This window comes from Talpa europaea (assembly GCF_964194135.1).
Source record: "Talpa europaea genome assembly, chromosome: 1".
Lineage (NCBI taxonomy): Eukaryota > Metazoa > Chordata > Mammalia > Eulipotyphla > Talpidae > Talpa > Talpa europaea.
The window spans coordinates 23,358,501-23,380,816 of NC_140073.1; the positions used below are offsets into that span (position 1 = coordinate 23,358,501).

General features: G+C 33.8%; 1 protein-coding gene across 1 annotated transcript in view; it reads right to left on the reverse strand.

Annotated features, from left to right (window-relative positions):
- ELP4 (elongator acetyltransferase complex subunit 4) overlaps nt 1-22,316 on the reverse strand; it is a gene marked incomplete at both ends in the record, with an annotated part of 187,764 nt that overhangs the window by 130,500 nt on the left and 34,948 nt on the right. The window contains 3 exon segments of the mRNA XM_084228749.1: nt 10,762-10,901; nt 19,020-19,022; nt 19,024-19,155. Of these exon segments, the coding sequence (XP_084084875.1) occupies nt 10,762-10,901; nt 19,020-19,022; nt 19,024-19,155 (275 nt within the window).

Genomic DNA, 22,316 nt, shown 5'->3' on the forward strand with positions numbered 1-22,316 from the left:
TATTCTGTGCAAAATAAATAAGGGTCAAATAGGATTTGTAAGTACATATTCTCACATAGCTATTTCTCCATTTTCAATGAAAATACAAGGTCCTATTTTTCCACTTTCATGAGTATTGAAGTGTATCTATAAATAATATTATTTTATAAGGGCGATGATGTGACTATCACATATCTTAATATATATTTGTCCCTGTTAATTCACCTTTCAGAACATGGTGCTACTGTTTGAAAAAAGCAGATTCAATTCCTATTTGGGTCAATTAGCTTTGCACAGGGGGTAAAATCTGTTCCAAGGTCCCAGATTATGAAATGAATTCCAGCCAAACATTTGACGAATGTCACTATGGGTTAAAGGAGGGTGGATCAACAATAAATCTATTGCATCCTAATCCACCCATAATGAATCTACCTAAAATCATTGTCATTTTGAATATGCAAACAGTATCTTGAACATTTCTCCTCTGCCCCAAATTGTTCATTAATGAAATTTGCCTTAGGTACTTGGTAGCAAATTTGCTATCTGGAATCACATTATTAAATACCACACAGATACATTAAATTTTTAATTGCTAATCACCAACCAACATGATATAATATTTATGTCATATTTTCACAGTCTATTAAGATAACTACAGCAGGTCTAAGATTCTCCTCAAAAGTAGGGGCGGTTTCCTTGGGTAGGAGAACAAAAATGAAAAACATATAGCTAATATACATTAATCTTTTTCCCATTTTTAATTTGGACATAAAACAATCACAAATGACGCTTAGGACCTTCTAAATAATAAAATGAATTTCTGCAAACTAATTAGATTTCTTGGAAAACAAGACCTTCATAACAAAATAAAATGGGAAAAAATAATACATTTAGTTATATCAATTGAGAATATTCATTTATATGTATATGGAATTAAAGCAGTTAAAACAGAACTAGTATGTGTGGTTATGATACTATAGTACTAAATATTATTAATCTCTATGGGAAGCATTTTCTTCCCATCACCATAAATACATATATAAATTACTTCTTGCTGAAAATAAGTACCTTCTATTATCAACAAAGAATTTTTTAAGCTTAATTTAATTTTGAGAATGTTGCATTTTTTTGTTCACCAGTTTAATAACATATGGAAATAGGAATTGGCAAGAAGGAAACTGAGTTACCAAATGACCCTGGCTTCTTTACTAATGTTTCCAAATACTTAACAAAGGCTATCAAACTATTTAAAATATGTCACACAGGCAGTACATTTGAAGTAAAAAAAATATATATATACACTATTTAAAAATATTTAAATATATATACACTATTTTAAGAATTTTTCAATTTTCATATTAAAACAATTTATCTTGAGATTGTGCAATTTGTTTTTAAAACATAATAGTACAGAAAGAATAAAAATAATTACTAGATCTTTAATTTTTACCTTAAAATATCAAGCATTTAAAACTCCTTTTAGTTAACTAAATTGTTTTAGTATATTATTTATGTGTCTTTATATTATCATGTGGATTAACAGTAATTTATTTCTTTATTTTAATATACAATGTGATAAAGAGCTCCAAAGCTAAAAATGTTAATTCTTATTTTGATGATCAAGTTTAATATTTTTTTAAAAATTGATAGGAAAAAATGAGATTTTCATATTTATTGATATCCCCATCCCCAACTCCCACATTTCAGCAAGAGGTATAATGTACATTTGTATCAACAAACTTTAATTTATATCAGTAAATGACATTGGTTTTTCTGTGAAAAGTAATTTTTTTCCATTCAATATCACTGAGAAAGTACAAAACATCTGCTAATGAAAAAGAGTCAAATGCAGTGTATCTAGAACAGAAATCAAGTAGATAGGGCCTCCCCTGGTGGTGCAGCAGTTGAGCGCTGGGCTTGCAAAGCTGCTGCAGCCTCTGCAGTGCGGGTTCGATCCCCGGCCACCGGGTGAGGTCCCACATGGCGCGACAGACCTCTCCTGCCGCGCCCGCTGCTCCCCTCAGCAGTGTACTTAGTCAGTCTGCCTGTTCTGTTCACTGCTCTGGCTCTGGTGAATTCTCTCACCCTCCTGCACTTCTGACTGTACCCAGTGCTTGTATAAATAAATAAAAAATAAATCTTAAAAAAAAAAAAGAAATCAAGTAGATAATAACAAAAAATTATCTTTTGGTTTCTCAAACAATAAACAAAGAACAAATGTAACAACAACAAAAACCTTGGCAACATAAAAGTTTCTATTAGTGAAACACTAAATTACAAAAATAAAGATACATATGTGTGGAATTAACTAACTAGTAAGTGAAAAATTTGTTCAGAGATTATTTAATAAACTACATAATTTACTGTATCAACTGGTAAAATTGCCTGGTACATAGTAATTACTCAAAAACCTCTTGCATTTTTATCACAACATTGATCATTTCAGTAACCTTGTGAGGTAACTATCTATATTCATTATCATCATTTTATGGTTGAGAAAATACAGATCCATTTTTTACTATTAGGTAGAAAAAATTAAGACCCAAGGTTAGATACAATTAAGTGACAGAAAAATCATTTAAAAGTAGTTTCCTAAAACTTCAAGCTAGCGGCTCTTTTGACTAAACTAAGATTGAACCTTGGAGTGAGATCTAGACTCTGAAATATCTGTGGGTTCAAATACACTATTGTGGTTCAGATGAGGTTTGCACAAGGTCATTCAACATAGTCAAATGTAGTATCCATGTGTATACAGTTTTAGGAAGATTTTTTTTTTTTTTAGTTGCACCTATAAGAACTTCACCAGTAAGCATCACTTAATGTGATGTGTGATATATAAAGAAAGCATAATACTGAAAAGCATTGATTTGTAAATATATAAACTAGGTATTTAGCATAACACAGGAAAGTATATTCAAGATCTGGGTTCTAATTCCATCTGTATTAACAACTGTACTTCAATTTGTGTTAAGAGGCAAATTTAATTTTTGTCCTATGGGCCTCATAATTTTCTCAAGAGTAAAGAGAAGGAGGGCCTCCCCGGTGGCGCAGAGGGTTGAGTGCCGTGCTGTGAAGCTGTCCACAGCCTCTGCAGTGCAGGTTTGATTCCCCATCAGCCAGGGAGCAACCCACATGACACCGCAGACCTCTCCTGCCTCGACCACTGCTCCCCTTAGCAGTGTCTTCAGTCCGTCTGTCTGTTCTGCTCCCCACTCTGTCTCTGGTGAATTCTCTCACCCTCCCGCGCCTCTTACTGTACCCCAGTTCTTGTATAATTAAAAAAAATCTTAAAAAAAACCTTAAAAAATTTCATACTCAGTTGCTAAAAAATTCCTTTGGGAAAAACAAACAAACAAACAAACAAAAAAGAGTAAAGAGGAGTTACACCTGATAATTTATGTTGTTCATTCTCACTTAAAATTATATAGTTCCAGAATGGTTTTTTTTTTTTTTAGCAGTGATTTTTCTCATAAAAATGGTTCATTGTTCCCACGAGAGCTTGCTTAATAGCTCAGGTACATGTGTCCCATCTTTATCCATCACAAGTTTGGAAATCTTTCCATAGAGCGGTTGTCGTACATGTGGTGAGACTCAGTGGTGACCATTTGTTGTTTGATTATTAAGGTAACACCTGCTTTAAAGGCTTAAATGATATATCAATAGCTGCTTGATTACCCAGAGGGTGAAACAGTTCATTTTTCTTGAATAATGCTTTAATAAAAGTATTTTCCTCTTTGAAAAAAAAAAAGGTTCATTGCTGAGTTTTTAGAGAAAAGAAATTATGGTATATTTAAATATTGATTTAGCTACTTGACAGAAACAATTAGGAAGAAAAACTGTTAGCATTCTCAATTAGGATTAATTTATTAAAAAAAGTTTTTTAAAGATTTATTTTATGCATACAAAAGCTGGGGTGCAGGCCAGAGGTGTGTGTGGGGGTGGTGGTGGTGAGAGGATTCACCAGAGACAGAGTGGGAAGACGAACAGGCAGATCTACTGAAATACACTGTTGAGGGGAGCAGTGGGCGAGTCAGGAGAGGTCTGCTGCACCATGCGGGTAGAAGCCAGGCTGGGGATCGAACTTATGCTGTAGTGGCTGCGGTTAGCTTCATAGTGCTGAGACTTAACCACTTGTACCACCAGGGAGGCCCTAAGATTAATTTAGATTAAAAATGAAGTATTTTTGATATGATTTGTACTACCAAAATTCTATTTACACATATATTTCAGGTATTCATCTATGACAAATAGTGAGACATACTTAAATGGCAGTAGACCTAATATCAAATGTCTCAACTAATTGTGTAAAATAGTTTGCTGAGCTAAAGTTATATTAGCATACAATTTGCACGTGACTATAAAGGCTGTGAAGTCTATTCACAAGTAATTTTCAAGTTAAAAATTTCATTACTAGTACCCTGAAGGCTGTCATTTATTGAATTTACCTTTTAGATGCTTTACATCTAAGAATACTGAGCTTGAGTCTCTTCACCACAGATACTCAGTTAAGTGAATAGATAGAATCTAGGAGTGTGTCAATAGCACAGATGAGAGCAAGGACCACATGGACTTCTGGGTCACAGTTAGGAAAGTACTACCAACAAGAGGACGCAAAAATAGAAAACACAGGCTAAACAATCCACTGTCTGACAAGAATACTATTGAAAGAGGCTATTATCTTCCATGAAAAAAACCTCCATTCTCCATTACTCTCTTTTCCTTAAATGATGTAAACAAGTCACGGTTGCTGTCATCTATCCAACCCTGCCTCATGAGTCATCTCTCAAACGTTCTGGTCTTTCAGTTTCTTCACCATCTTTCCTCCAATGATCTTGTCTGTATCCTACCTATTGTGCTAATTCCCGTAATCATACCTTAGAGTTTGTCATTATCAATAAATGCCACCCCTGTATAATCTCAATTCATGAACTCCCTTTGCCATAACCATTACATTCCATCTTTTCACCTACAGTGACTATGAAATAATTTGACTTCATGGAGACCTCCACACCATAGCCTATAGCTCTTCACTCAACCCTCTTGAGACACTCTTTCAACTAATTAACCATCTTGATCCATGGTTAATCCATACCTTTACCTCCTTGCCTCCTCTTGCTTTGTCTCATTTGGTCTGTATAACTAGTCTTGCTAAGTCCAGCTTGGTCTATTCCATATTTGCCTCAGTGCAGTGAAAAATAGCAAAATTCCTCATCCAAGTGGACTGGTCTTACTGCAGATTCACAACCACAAACCTCAATAGGCACTTCAGACTGTCCTACATACACTCTCACTCTTCTAGCTGATGTTATCATACTTTCTACATTTTTTTTCTACAAACCTCTTGTATCTCATCTCCCATATTCATTCTGGGACTTTTACTGAGAAAACAGAAGCAACAAGGAGTGACACCTACCACTACATTTACCCACACATCAGCATCTGCAGCAACATATATTCTCTTTTTTCCGCACATTACCGTAAGTGAACTATCTAAACTCATACTAATCTAGTACCTCCATTTGTGCACAGACCTCATCTCACAGGATATCACTCCACCAATTCTGCCCTCTCTCTGCATTAACTATTCCCTTTCTATTAGATGCTTTGTATAATACATAAACATACTTTTAAAAGGAGAGATAGCTCGCCTGTGTCAACTATTACTGTTTCTTTGCAATAAAACTCATTGAATGTTCTAATATTCGGTGTCCCAAATTATTATTTGTACATTTTCACTTAAACTCAGTTCAATTAGACATTCACCAACATTATTCTATGAAAACTATTATTATTATGGCCACTCGTGACCTTCACTGGCTAAATTCAATGGATCTTTTAATTTTTTGTTTTTGGTAACAGTTTTATTGAGACATAATTCAGATAGCACAAAACTCACCCATTAAAAGTATATAATTCAATGGTTTCAGTATATATACAGAGTAGTGTAACTTTCACCAACCCCAGAGAGATAAAAAATATCTGAGAGGTAGCTAGCAATCAAATTAGGTAAGGATATGCAGGGCCTCAGAAGCTTAGAGGATCTCTGTTAGAATGTGGTTTGATTATTCTAAGTGAAATGGGAAATCATTGGAGGGTTTGAGTCAGAACTGTGATAAGAGCTATTAATATTATAAAAACTGTAATGTAATAAGTCACTGGGCACATATAGCTATTTCCATTTAAATTAATTTAAAAAATAAAAATTCAGTGCCACATTCAAGTATTCATTAGTTGCATTTGGCTAGAGGCTGCTGTATTGGATAGCACAGATACAGAAATTACTATCATTGCAGAAAGTTCTATTGGCCAGCAGTAGGTTGACTAGGACAATTTGGAAAAAAATAGAGACACTGAAGAGCAAGGTGCAAGATCAATGAGGAAGCTATCCTAAGAGTTTTGGCAGAGAATGTGAGTGACGGGTTAGCATGGTACAGGTGAAGGTTGCAATATGTGATCGGGATATAGATATATTTTGAAGATACAGTTGATGCCATTAGCTGACAGGAGAGGATAAGGGGGGCAGTGAGGTGGGAGGAGAGAAGAGAGAATATCAAGGGGCAAAGATTATTTTATTGAAGGAAGAACAGAAATTTGGAGGATATTTTAAAAAGATGAAAATGCCTATGGGGAAGATGACAAGGATTAGGACTGTGGGAATAAGATGGAAAATAAAAACCAAAAACCACGCAGACCAATGAAGATAGCATGCCAGGATGCAAGAAAGAGCAACTAAACTCTGTACTAAAAGTTCCATTTAGGACAGAAAGAAAGCAAGACAAACATGCAGGTAAGTAATTCTCATCATTGGTGAAAATGAGGTTCAAGACATTAGTTCTCTAAGTTTTCAGATACTGTATTTTTACTTTACATGACTAGCAGATAAACAGAGATAAAATCCCTTTTCATACTTTTATCTTGTCTTTCTGTTGGTTCTGAGATTTGGATGAATATATCATTTATTGTATCTTTTAATATTGTATCTTTTAATATTTTAATATTGTATCTTTTTAATATTGTATCTTTTAATATATCATTTATTGTATCTTTTAGTTTCTATATACTTCCACAACTTTGATTTCTGTTCTAAACTTTTAGTCCTATCTAGAAGGTCTCTTCCAAATTCCTCTCTCATGATTGAAATTTCTACTTGTAACTTTTAAAACATACTGTGGTTCTCTGCTTCTCAGTCTTAAGAGATTTGTATTATTCAAATAAAATATACTCTTACATGGCTATGTTTTAGTTATTGGTTTAATCCCACTAAATTTTTGCGCTAAGAACAAGACTAATGTTAATTTATTACTATTATTGGCCCACTAATTAATCAACTATAAGTTCAACACCTGTGTCCTAGATTCTGGAAATAAACAGATGAAGAAAGTATAATGCCTTCTTCAAGGATTTTCAGTGCTGGAGGGGAAGATAAGAATGTAGACAAGACAAATAATTACAGTGTAATATGTTAAGTGATCTGACAGAAATACGAATACAAGTAAGTAGGAGTGTATTGGGAATATAACTATGATTTTTTTCTAGGGAAATATTCCAGACATCTTATGTAGGGGTTTTAATTAAGCTGGTAAAAAGACTTAAGGCTTTGGAAGCACTTAATAAAATAAAATGACTTCTAAAATTTAAAGTGTTGTTCCTGTTCTCATTCCATTGATTTTCTGCTGGAAAGATAACTAGTTCTCTTAGAATTCAATTTATTCAATTTAATCAACAGAAAACTTAACACGGTAAAGAAATCACTATTAAGAAAAACTATTAAGATAAAGATACAAAACTGAAATTTTGAATTTCAAAGAAACATATCAAAAAGTTCATTGCATTTGTGACCACCTGTATATATACTCAATATGCAATGCCTGACATAACTATATTGAACAAAGTAACATTTTACAATACATTAGCTGTATTATCCTATTTGCACTGCCTTAAGAAAATAAGGCAACACAAGAATTTATTTTGTCATGGTTTGTCACAGTAGAAGTCCAAGATCAAGGTGCTAGCTACACTGGTGCCTAGGTGAGCGATCTCTTTGTGCCTTGAGTTGCAGATGGCTACCTTCTTGTGTGCTACATGACCTTTCCTGGGCGCTTGCTCAAGATGAGAGGGGTGCTGGTGTTCCTCCCACTTTTTAAGAGCACCAATCATATCAGACCAGTGTCCACCCACCTGACCTCATCTAATCTTGATTACCTCCTCAAAGGTACCATCTATAAATATGTCACATTGGGTTTCAGTGTATGAATGGGGGCTAGGAGGCACAAACATCTGACCTACTTAACCTGTAACCTAGGTTAAGTAGGTTTTCTTTCAGGTGAGAAAAAAGAACTGTGCTTGGGTATACCTGTCAGCAAAGCCTAATATAAAATAATGTCAAATTGTTTTAACCTTAGCTTACAGGATTATTCTCAAAATCAGTTTTCTTATCATTATTTTGTGATGAGATGATTGATTTATGAAAGTGAAATATCAAAACAAAACCTTCTCGAGAATATTATTGTGATACATTTTAGGTTTTTGTACCCAAGTTTTAATTTGTAAATTTAAATTGTATGTGTGAACATTTTCAAAAGGCAACCCAACCAATAATTTTAAATTAATTAATGAAAATTTCGAGTGACTTCAGTTTTTCTTACTGTAAAAAAATCTGTTACAACATGCTTTTAGAAATTATAAAATTACATACTCTATCCTCATGCATGATAGTGAGACACAGCTAAATCCTCTAGTCTTAATTATAGGAAAAGTATAGACAACTGTAAGGCTTTAGCTTTATTGTTTTATAAATGAACCAGTAAAGTTCATTTTAGTGAAATGAGCACATGCTTTTCATAAATTAAAATAAATCTCACATGGTAAAGTACCCATTTTCAAAATTAATTTAATTACATGTTTAAAGTTTAATTACATTTAATTAAGCATTTAAGTTTAATATGAAATAAATGAATTATCAGTTAACTACTATGAAATGAAATACTGCCTTGATAATTAAAATCTATAAATTTTTCTATTCTGTACAATACTAGCTTTTTGTACTGCTAGCTTTAAAATTTTTCTGAAAAAATATTTTAAAGACTATAGAACTATATTTTTGTAGTGCATTAAGAATGATTTTTCTGGTTCAAGGTTTGGCATGCTGCACATTAACTCACAACAGAAAGTGGAGTCAACCTGGTATAGAACAGAGAACTGAGGTTTTGGACCCTTGGGTTTGGGTGCCTAGTTACTTAGAGCCTGCAATTCACTTAGCATCTCGGATCTCAAATATCCTATGAGATAGGGATAGTATTTTGGAGGGCCTTGGTAGGATTAAATAAGGTACCCTATGGTTGATGCCTAAAAATAGTATCTAACCTAAAATAGGCATTTGACACCTGACAAATGTTAATTCCCTCCTTCTTTAGTTACTGAACAAATGAACAAAAATTTAGCCCTTTCTAGCTTAAAAAAAAAAAAACCCAAAAAACTTCTGTCCTTAAAATATCTTTTTTTAATTATAAAACTAACATCATACTGTTTTTCATGTAATCATATCATAGTTAATGTATATTTTACATATTTTTATTTCCCTAGGGACTCCATTTGGCTCCCTAAGGACCCCATGTACTCCATAAAGCAGTACAGGTTTACTGCTAACACAGGATTTTGAGTTAGAAAAATATGACTTTGAATCTGGGTTTCTTCATTAACTATTTGAGAAACCATGAGCTACTATCAAGCTCATATGTAGATTATGTCTGGCTTAGTGAGTGGCAAAAATTAGGAACTAGTTTAATTAACAAAACCATTCAAACTTAAAATAAGTGATGCAAGTAGAACAGGTGGTATGTCCTACCCCCAGTTTTCAAAGGTGGGTATTGATTTTCACTGAATTTAAGGGACTTGCCCAAAGTTTATAGAAGGAAGGAATCAGCCAGAACCCTGCTTAAAAAAAAAAATTCATTTCAGTGCTTTTACCTCCACAGTACAGAAAGGTAAAGATAAAGGACCTCTAATACATTTAAATCAGAAAAGCAAAAAGAAAAAGAGAAAGATCTGACAGGTTAATACTGGCTCTATCACTTAATAATTGAGTTTTGGAAAAATCAGTAAAATAGAGGTAACAATGTATTCCATGGATTACTTTCCCTTAATGAAACTGCAGTTTACACTGAAATTAAATATTCTTAAACTTTGTACATTAGAAATCAAGTAACCAAAATTTTTAGAGTGCCATCTTAATAGTCAATAACACTATAAACATGTGTTCATTTTAATACTTAAAACTCTCATTGTAAAATTAAAATCCTAAATTCTTTTGTCATTTAAAAGTATACAGATTGTTTTATTTGTAGTGTAAATAGAAAGAGAAAACATTAATAAATAGATTATTTAGGAAAAACAAAACAATGAGTAACAGCATTACTTTATAACATTTGTCACTGCTATTATTATTGGTAGTATTTATTGGTATGTATTTGAATTGAGGCTAAAAGACCCTGATTCAGAACTATTCTACATTTTCTGGACAATAAAATCAACTGGCATTATAAATCTGGTATCTGGTATCCAAAATTTTAGTTGCAAATTAAGAGTAATAACAAATCCAGCAGTTATAGGGCCAGGACAAGAAGAAAACCACATTTGATGAAATAACATGAAGCACAAGCACAATTAAGGTTACATATTACATATTAATTATTAGGGTAAATACCCTTTAATTTGCATTCTTTCAAAGAATAGGTAAAAACCATTCTGTTAATCTTTGAAATCAGAATTGAGTCATTAACTTACCAGGGTTCTTCTTTAAGAGTTGAAGAGATTTTTTCTGGCAGAAAAAATCCATGCCATTTTGAAGCCTCAATTAGTTCTTGTGGTATCCTTTTGGATGCATCGTAATAGTGACCAAATCTTGAAGATGACACTGGTCCAGCCTATTATGAAAATCCATAGTGGTTGTTAAAACTTCATTAATTTTAAAACCATAATTAATTTGTCCTACATTTACAACCACTGATAGATTCATGTTTTAATGCACACAAGATCATATATATATATATACTTAATAAATTTCAAAAAAGCATAAACTATTTATTATAAACTATAGTTATAAATCAACCTTTTCACTTCATGTTTCTTCACTCCTCGTGCTAACCTTGTTTGATAAGAATTTAAACACATCTTTTTACAGTACTGTATATGTTCCTAAGTTCAAAATTGTAACATAAAAAATTCTTAATTTTTAAGTTTCTAGGCTTTCATTATAAATAATAATGCATTTGCTAAGAACTACATGAAGACTCGATCCAGATAAATTCATTGGTGAGGGGTCCAAGAGAAGTTATTTGAATATATTAAACAGTATCATTTTGAAACTGAAATCCTACAAGACAGTGTGCATGTGTGTTGTATGTATATCCAAAATTTCTTACAAAAATTGAACTTACAGTATAAAATGTAGTAGGAGTATTTCAAATGGGTACAAGGCATAAGGTAAAGTAGGAGAAACACATGAGCTATAGCAGATAATCATTAATTCACTTTTAGCTTTTCTAACAATTTCCCCAACAAATGATCTTTCTTACAAGAAACTCTAATTAAACTATTTATGCTGAAATGATTTAAACAGGATAGCAAAAGTCTACTACTATAACATTATTATTATAGTGTTTTCAATGTCCTCTGAGCTCATTTCTCTCATTTAGCACATTGGAAATAGGTATACACCCCTAGACAAATTTGAACTACTAACAAATTCCACCTGGCAAAAGTTTCTAATAAAATCTTTCATCTAAAATTACATGACTTTCACGCTCCTGAATACTACAAAACAGACAAGTTTCAGAACATTCAACAAAAATAGATGGTTTCTGTAGTAACTAAAGAACTATACACAAGAGGCTTTTAAATTACTTTATAGAGTAATAGAAAACTTTGTAATTCATGCAAGACACAGATATTTGCTTGATACTAGATACCTGAATTTTACAACTTCAAGAATTCACTCATATTAAATGCCTAGAAACATCAAATTATACAGTAACAGGATAAAAATTTTAAATAGAAACATTATTCTGATTCAGTGTCTGTGGGCTTGACATTTATTTTCTAAATAAAATGACTGTTGTTCTTGCCATATTATTTATTTTCATTAGTGAAAGAGAGCTATCAAGTGGCTTAAACCAATCTTTTCATTACAATATAAACAGAGGTATTATTCCTAATATGTGATTTATCTGTTTACCATGAAATATTGACAAATACATTATGTGACATTAAAATGTTTCTTAAAAAAATAGGGTGTAAAGTTTTTAAATGTAAAGTTATTAGTCTAAAGCAATTTAAACAAGGTCTGTTCTTTGGCCTATAATCTATTCTTTATCCGGATTATCGGTCAGAATGTTTTTACTGCAATCTCTGCTAGAGCTCATCTTTTTATTGTGTAAGTCCAGGCCCCCTTAATGTTTTAGAAAGGCCTTGACTAACTGAACTTTGATCTGATGTCTTCATTGAGAAAAACACCAGGTTGCCCATTTCAGATGCAAATCCCCCTAAGGCCCAATAGAATTTAGTAAAGACAGCAAAAAAGAAGAAACAAGAAGTTTCCAGGATCCTCTTTGAGAATCCTGGGGCACACTGGTGTCCTTAATCCACACTGCTGCATGGATTAAGGTAGGTGATAACCTTTCCTGATTCAAAAGAATAAGCAGAGTGCCTACAAACTGGGTGGAGACTAGGATTTGGTAATAATAAAACACCATGCAATAAAAGCTTGGTCTATGTCAGAAACCTCTGAAAAGGCCTCAATGTACCACATTCCCAGGCCTAGTAGGGAAGCTTGCAAAAGCCTACCTGAATCAAATAAGCATGAATAATCTATTTTAGCAGACTGGCCATGGGGAGAGAGAAAGAAAGAGAGACTTTTCGTTTCTTTTGAGTTAATAAATTTATTAGTGGACTGAAGGTTCTTGAAGTCCTTAGCACTCAGAGAAATATGCTAAATTGCCAAGAAGTAAAGTATGCTTTTAAAGTTGCCGGCTCTGTTAATGTTTCTAATTATAATTTTAATGTGATAGAAATCTCAGATTTGGGATGAATCAAGGCAGAAAATTGATTTCACGCTGTGACAGTTTACATATAGAACACAAATAATTCATTAAAATGTAAAAATAAATTTGGAAGCTTTTCTTATTATAATTAAGCTATTAATTATTTTTTAAAATTAAGATTAGATATGGTTTTTAAAATATTCACAAGTTTGACACTAAAAATTTCATTAATTATGAAAAACTTTAATCCTTCAATAAATATTAAACATATACTCAGAGAAAAAACAATTTTCTAAGATTTTTTCGACACAAGACACACAGCATTAACATATATAATCAGATTTTTGAAAAGCCATGAAATCTTTTGAGGTCTAGAATTATAAAATAAAGACTTAAAATATTTCCTCTATAATTATAACTAAATGCTTTAAATCCAATAACAATACTGTATGGAAAATATCAACTTCACAAAAAATCAAACTCTTACCAATGACTAGTCAGGTTACTCAGATTGATAAGAGTATGCTAATTTAATTTCATACTGTGAAAACTCTATTTTATATTCATAAACTCTTTAACTTCATTAGCTGTGGAAAAGTAAAATGGAATGGTTCAGTAAAATGTACTTTGCTAAAGAAAATGAATTCTGATGGGGGAGTAAGAGCAACAAAAACAATACTATCCCTGACTCCAGTATGTTATAAAGAAGCAAAACTTTCAGAGCAAAGCTGAACTACAAATAAACAGTTGAAATAAAACATAACATTTTCTTATCATTTCTTATTTCTCAGTATGGCATAATGGAAAAAGCAAGAACCCAAATGGTTACTTAATCAGTTTGACCCTTAATTCAATCAGCAGAATCTTAAGCTAAAAACAACTATTTCACTAGGTTTTTGTGAGAGGTTAATACAAAACTTATAAAGTATATTTTGTGATTATTGTGTCATGACTCATTAGAGAATCAAAAGATCCATCACTATCCTGACATTTGTTGTCACCTACAATATGCACACATCTATCACAGGGCTGTTGTGGTTGAATATTAAGATAGAAAGCCAGAGAATAATGAGGATTTAATATTATAAAGAGCTAACATACTGTCAAGAATTCCGGCAGCCATTGTAGGCCCTGGTAGTAGAGCTCTACAATATTGAAGAAATAAGTCTAGAATATACTGTGGGCTAGTAATTCTTGATAGGCTTTAAGAATTGGAAAGGGAAGAAGTGGACATGTTTATGAAAATCACAGTGAAAAGAGAATGAAAATCACAGTGAAAAGAGATAATATAATGAGTGATTTCATTTTAACTAGAAGATGATAGAAGGGGGGATTTTTATTTTTTTTATTTATTTTTTATTATTATTTTTTCAATGTTCTTAGGTGTTTTATTTTTTTTAAATAATAAATTTTATTTTTATATTTCCCATACATTTGCAACCCCCCCATTCTGACACCAATTCCTCCCCTCCCGCCCCCCACTCCCCAAAAACTGTCTCTGGTTCATAGTTTTTTGTTGATTTTGATTTTCACTTTCTTATAGTTATTCATTTTCCTGGTCCCTTTTTTAAGTTCTCTAAATTCCTGCTATGAGTGAGACCATCCAGTATTTTTCTTTTTCTTTCTGGCTTATTTCGCTGAGCATGATCCCTTCCAGCGCCATCCATGTTGCTGCAAATTGCATGTGTTTATCTTTTTTGAATGCTGAGTAATATTCCATGGTATATATGTACCACATCTTCTTGATCCAGTCATCTATTTTTGGGCATTTGGGCTGTTTCCAAAGCTTAGCTATTATAAATAGAGCTGCTATAAACATAGGGGTGCAGGTGTTCTTTGGAATTGATGTTTCTGTGTCCTTTGGGTAAATACCTAGGAGTGGAATTGCTGGATCATATGGAAGCTCTCTGTTTAGTAGATCCAGAAATCTCCACACAGCTCTCCATAGTGGTTGGACCAGTTTGCACCCCCACCAACAGTGCAGAAGAGTTCCTTTTTCTCCACACCCTCGCCAACATTTGTTGTTGCTAGTTTTTTTAATATGTGCCATTCTCACTGGTGTAAGATGGTATCTCATGGTAGTTTTGATTTGCATTTCCCTGATGACAAGTGATGTTGAACATTTTTTCATATGCCTGTTGGCCATTTGCATTTCCTCTTCAGAGAAGTTTCTTTTTAGCTCTTCTGCCCATTTTTTGACTGGATTATTTTCTTTGTTGTTGTTGAGTCTCATCAGCTCTTTGTAGATTTTTGTGATCAGTCCTTTATCATTAGTGTTGTGTGCAAAAATGTTCTCCCAGTTGGTGGGGTTTCTCTTTGTTTTTGTTATTGTCTCTTTTGCTGTGCAGAAGCTCTTTAATTTGATGTAGTCCCAGCTGTTTATCTTTGCCTTCACTATCACTGCTTTGGGTGATGTGTCTGTAAAAATGTCTTTGATGTGCATATCATGTAGTGTTTCGCCTATATTTCCTTCTATGTATTTTACGGTTTCAGGTCAGAAGTGGGGATTTTTAAATGCACACACCCCTCCAACTGGAACAAGTGCTGCTTTCTGTTTTTCTGAGCTATTGTTAATGATTTAGGTGTGTCTACTCTTATCCTATCTTGTATTCCTAGATGAAAATATGACTACACTCTTGGAGCCTGGCAAATTTGATACTCAACATGCCTATTTTTGGACTATTTGCTGAATTTTACTCCTAATAGTGTTAACTATTTATTGCCCCATGTAAAATACAAAAAACTCATGGGTTTGCTGTTTTTAAATTGATAAAGGGAAAGTAAGATCTGTATTTGTAAACTAGATGGTGATGAGTGATCCCCAGTCTATCAGTCTTGGCAAGGCAAATATACATGTTGGTGACATTTCAAAGAAAAACAAAGGGGCCAGAAGATAATTTTCCAAATTGACAGAACTTCCTTGCAAATACTAGTAAACTTAAGTTTGACCATTGATTGCAAATTCAAAAATAACCTATTTTATTTTCATTAATGAATGTAACTTACCTCAGTTTCACGTGTAGTTCATATACTGCATAATTCATTCACTCATGTATTCAACAAATAACTACTATGTATATACTATATACCATTCAAACAACATAGTCAAAGTCCATTTCTCTCACTAACTTCACATCCTACTATGAGGAGACAGGTGATAAGTGCCCTACAGAAAAATAAGGCAGTGAAAGGAGATGACATAGAGAGTGGTTTTATTTTATACAGAGTGATAAAGGAAGACATATCTGACAAAGTGACGTTTCAGCACAAATTTGAAGGAAATGTTAGAAAAAATCATCTGGGGAAGATTGTTGCAAGAAGAGCACACTTTTAAAAGTATTCAAACTGTAAGACTTTAAAGTTGAGTTTGGGTGTTTGTGTTAATATGTAACCTCTGAGTTTACTCCCATAGATAATCCAAACAGCTGCAGGCACACCATACTCAAAAAGGAAAAATGGAATAAGTACCACTCACTTATTATAAGAGGGGATAAGAATAGCAATTATAATTATATGAAGACACATGGAATTATAAAGAAAATTCTCCATGCCTTTTTTTTTTTTTAAATAGAGGCATGTTATTTATTTATTTATTTGTTTGTTTGTTTGTTTTTTTGTTTATACATGCACTGGGTACAGTCAGAAGCACGGGAGGGCGAGAGAATTCACCAGAGCCAGAGCGGGGAGCAGAGCAGGCAGAAGGACCGAAGTACACTGCTGAGGGGAGCAGCGGGCGGCAGGAGAGGTCTGCGCGCCATGTGGGACCCTTTTCCGGTGGCCCGGGAGCAGCCGGGGATTGAACCGGCACCGCAGAGGCTGCGGGCAGCTTCGCAACCCAGCGCTCAACCGCTGCGCCACCGGGGAGGCCCAATTCTCCATGCCTTTAAACATATTTTATTCAAGCACTGGACAGTTCCACTTGTGGGATGTTGGTAATGGAAAGGAAAGAGCAAAACCTAGCTGAGAAAAGACTAAAAATAATGGAAATAGAAGACAGAAGTGATTTACAGAGTCTAAATCTGAATTGGTATATTATCTTTATAAAAACGCTAAATTTAATTTAGAGCTGATGCTCATTATTGACGTTTTCAGAACCAGTGGAAAAATTAGAATAGTCACTCTTTCAAAGTGGAGAGCCAAGGGGTTGGTGGTCCAATGGATTATGGTAGAAGATTATGGGTTCTTAGGTGGTGGGTGTGATGTGGTAACATACATCTGAAGGGATCTTTTCTGTACCTCTGACTCATACACAGTGCTATAACTAATGTTACTTCAAAAAAAAAAAGATTAAAAAAAAGAGGCACAGTTAAACCTAGTTACTTTAAATGAATCTGCAAGATCAAGGACACGAAGTTCCACTGTGTATATATGCCGTATCTTCTTCATCTATTTGTCAGTTGATGGGTACTTAGGTTGTTTCCATTTTTTTGTTAAAGTAAATAGTGCTGCAATAAACATAGGGATATACATACTCTTTAAATCAGTGTTTCTGTATTTTTCAGGTAAACCCCCAGAAATGGGATAAATGGATTGTGTATGATGATCTCACTAATTACAATCCTATCAACAGTGTATTGAGGTTGCCTTCTCTCTGAATCCTCTCTAGAACTTGCTGTTTTTCATCTTTTGGATAGTTATTCTCACAGGTAGAAAGTTATATCTCAATGTTGGTTTGATTTGCATTTCTCTAATAATAAGAGTTGATAAACACCTTTTCATGTGCTTATTGGCCATTTGTATCTCTCTGGAAAAGTATCTATTCAGATCCATTTTCTAATCAGGTTGTTTTTTCTTATTGTTGAGTTTAATGATTTCTTTGTATATTTTGGATGTTAACCCCTGGTCAGATATATGATGTACAAATATCTTCTCCCATTTATAGGATGGCTTTCATTTCTTTTCATTATACAGAAACCTTTTAGTTTGATGTAGTCCCATTTTTAAAGGTTGGTTTTTGATTCCCTTGCCATTGGCATCCAATCTCCAAACACATCTCTAAGGCTGATGTCAAGGTGCATATTATCAATGCTTTCTCCTATCTAGTTAAAACTTTCAGGTCTTTTATTGAAGTTTTTAATCTATTTTGAATTAATATTTGTGTATCACATTAGATAGTGGTCTAGTTTCATTCTTTGCATATGACTGTCATTCTCCAAAACCATTTATTGAAGAAACTTTCCTTGCTCCATCCTAAGCTCTTGGCTCCTTTGCTGTAAATTAGTTGTCCATATGTGTATGGTTTTACTTCTGGACAATTCTATTGCATTGATTCGTAAGTCCTGAAATTTACAATAAAATGGATGGACCTAGTGGGTGTTATGCTTAGTGAAATAATCCTGACAAAGAAAGACAGACAATAAATGTATAGAGAAAACAAACAAAACAATAAGCTAAATAAAACAAATATAAACTTTTGAACTATAAGACCAATTAGTGGCTACCACAGGGGTGGGGTAAGGGGATTGGATAAATAGAGAAAAAAAGGACATTAGTAAAGGATAGAATTGGACTTTAGGTAAACTTAATGTAGTGTGTGTGTGTGTGCATGTGTGTGTGTGTATTCTCAATGATGCATACCTGAAACTTATATAATATTAAAATGTGATACTACTCCAATAAATTAAAGGAAAATATAATATTGAAAACATAATAATAAAAGTAGTCATCCCAAATAATCACCATTTACATGGAATATTTATAGGTAATCATATTGGAAAGAAATGGCTTAATTAGCTCACTTACTCAGGCTTTGCAATCCTATAATAAAAGTGTCTATATGGAGATTATGGAAGAAATGAAATTGTGTGGTTTTGTAAAAAACAATTTTCCAGAGTTTGTTATTTTCTTTTCAGAAATGTCATCTTGATCAAATACTCTACAAATAAAATATCTAGCTACTTAAGATAAGCAAATATACACTGTATTACATTCGAAGAATAACAGGTATTCCATAAAATGAAAACAAACATCTTTGTTAATTTTAGAAATAGTTCGTATGTTCACTTGCCTCCATCTTGGGTTGTAACTGGTAACGCCAAGCTATTTTCATCTTAATGTTAGATTCAGGTGTTCTATGATTACCTTTGTCTTCATCAAATTGCTTTTCACAATTACCATCAAGTAAAGGTGCAGGAAGCTCCTAAGAAAAACAGATGACACGTTACTGAGCTCTTAAATCATAATATCAACAATACTAGAACTTTCAATGTCAATGTATTGACTAAAAATTGATGCCTTAAAATTGACTCAAGCATAGTCAAGACAACATAGAAGATACGTACATAATAGTAAATGTGAAGCTTAATTTTTAGTAATGAAGTAGTTTCATGAAAATATTCAAATTCTTATATTAACTTAAAATCTACTATTTAACTACATAACTACTAACTTAAAATCAAATTCTTCATTATGCTATATACCTAAAGTTAACACAACGCTATGTGAATACAGCTTAATGAAAATAAAACAAAAACTTGAAAAAAGGAATAATTCAATCTCATCAGCTTTTATTTTTTTATTTTTAAGATTTATTTTATTTATACAAGAGCCAGGGGACAGGCCAGAGGTGCGGGAGGGTGAGAGGATTCACCAGAGACAGAGCGGGGAACAGAACAGGCAGACTGATGAAATACACTGCTGAGAGGAGCAGCAGGCGAGAAAGGAGAGGTCTGCTCACCATGTAGGTTGCTCCTTCGCCAGTGGGGATTGAATCGGCACTGCAGAGGCTGTGGACAGCTCACAGAGCTGCCCTCAACCGCCTGCGCCACCAGGGAGGCCCTCATCAGCTTTTAAAGCCTATCTTAAAAATGCCATTTGTAAAATAAATGAAAAGGCTATGCATATTTACTTTTTAAAAATACACTTCAAGCAAGGAATTAGCACTTATGTATTATATGCAAATATTGTTATGTTTGCAACAAGGTAAAAATAAAGCAAGTATACAATGTGCTTATTCACTTGGAATTCTACAATTTGAAAGTCCCATTCACTGAAATAATTGGTGAAATAACAATGAAGAATAAGGGCATTTATCTTGCCCATATCAAATATTAGTTTTGTACTTGGAAGCTTGTATCTCTTAACAATGAAAATGAATTTAAAAATCTCTGATAAAAAGAAGAGACACAATTTTGCAAGCTGTTCTACTGAGAGGCTATACAAACCATGTAGAAAACATTTTTTTTTTGTGTGTGTGTGTGAAGAGGCACTACAGAAATAATGTAAAGAAGAAAGTACATATGTTTCTTGGAGAAAGTACAAACAATAATTTTATTTTTTATTAGTCAGAAGCATAAAGGCAATGTGGGGCATTGGATTAGTAAATAATCCTGTGCCATGTCATAAATTATTCTAAATTGCAACCTCTACTTTTCAGGATCAAATTAATTTATGTTTAGAATCATGTCAACTAATCAGCTGGAAAATACATTAGCCATAATATATTTTAGTCATCTTCTAAAAGACCTCAAAGTGGATTCACAATATAATTTATACAAGTATTACAAATTAGTTATATCATTTAAGCTCTTAATCCATCATTCCTAGGAGAGCAAAATATAAAGTATTTTTTTCTGCAATGGAAATATATTATTTATGGCAACACATCAGGGTAGCTAAGAGTCTGAATTCAACAGCCAGATTTGGGTTTGGGTTCAAATCTTGACTTTATACCGTACACTAACAGCTCTGTCTGTGGTTACCTTGACCATGTATAGGACCTCTCTATGTTGCCATTTATTATCTGAAAAATAGAGACAACAGTATTTGGTTCTTTGGGTTGTTATAAGGAATAAATCAGATTAAAAATATAAAATGCAGAGAATTATGGTTGCTATAACTTCAAGCATTCAATAACTTCAATAATGAGAATAACTTCAACTATGCATTCAATTAACTTAACTATGAAAATTAAGTCAAATAATTGTTTTTCCCATTATCCACAAATTATTTTTTTAAGATTTATTTTATTTATTTATGCATATAAGCGTTGGGGTGCAGGCCAGAGATGGGGGGGCGGGGTTAAGAGGATTCACCAGAGACAGACTGAGGAGCAGAACAGACAGATCTACTGAAATACACTGCTGAGGGGAGCAGTGGGAGAGACAGGAGAGGTCTGCTGTGCCATGTGGGTTAGCTCCCTGGCCTGGGAGTCAACTTATGTGTTGCTGCAGTGGCTGTAGACAGCTTCATAGTGACTTAACTGTGACTTAACTTCTTGTGCCACCAGGGAGGCCCCATTATCCACAAATTATATTGTGATTAGGTAACATTTAGAATAAATATTTGGGTTATCATTCTTTTAATCTCTGGCTACTTTTTTCTTTTTTTTTTAAGATTTATTTATTTATACAAGCACTGGGTACAGTCAGAAGCACGGAGGGTGAGAGAATTCACCAGAGCCCAGAGGGGAGAGCAGAGCAGGCAGACTGACGAAGTACACTGCTGAGGGGAGCAGCGGGCGGCAGGAGAGGTCTGCGCGCCATGTGGGACCCTCGCCTGGTGGCTGAGGATAGAACCGGTGCTGCAGAGGCTGCGGGCAGCTTCGCAGCCCAGCACTCAACTACTGTGCCACCAGGGGAGGCCCAATCTCTAGCTACTTTATAATAGTTGGACAAAGATTACCCATAACTCTAAGAACAAAATAATTTTTTAAAATTAATTTTTAATAAAGAACATATGTATTTTAAATATATCACACTCTTAATGTTCTAAATAGCTTAGTTCTGAATATAAATATTCTAACATTAAGGTATAATATTAAAGAACTAGTCCTAAAATATTAGAGATTGCTTAATGTGGTTTACATATGTAAACAAGTGAAAGTATAAAATTTACATGGCATTTCCTCATATATCTTTTTTTTTTTTAAATTTTTTTTTTTTATAGAGGCATGTTTTATTTATTTATTTGTTTGTTTCTTTGTTTGTTTATACATGCACTGGGTACAGTCAGAAGCGCGGGAGGGTGAGAGAATTCACCAGAGCCAGAGCGGGGAGCAGAACAGGCAGAAGGACCGAAGTACACTGCTGAGGGGAGCAGCGGGCGGCAGGAGAGGTCCGCGCACCATGTGGGACCCTCCTCAGGTGGCCGGGGAGCAGCCGGGGATCGAACCGGCACCGCAGAGGCCGCGGGCAGCTTCGCAACCCAGCGCTCAACCGCTACGCCACCTGGGAGGCCCCATTTCCTCATATATCTTACTAAATACTATACCTAGTCCTGTATCAGACACTTCACCATTTAAAATTTTTTTATGTAAGGTGAAAATTATTCTAATTTTAATTTTAGTATTGATAAAACAGA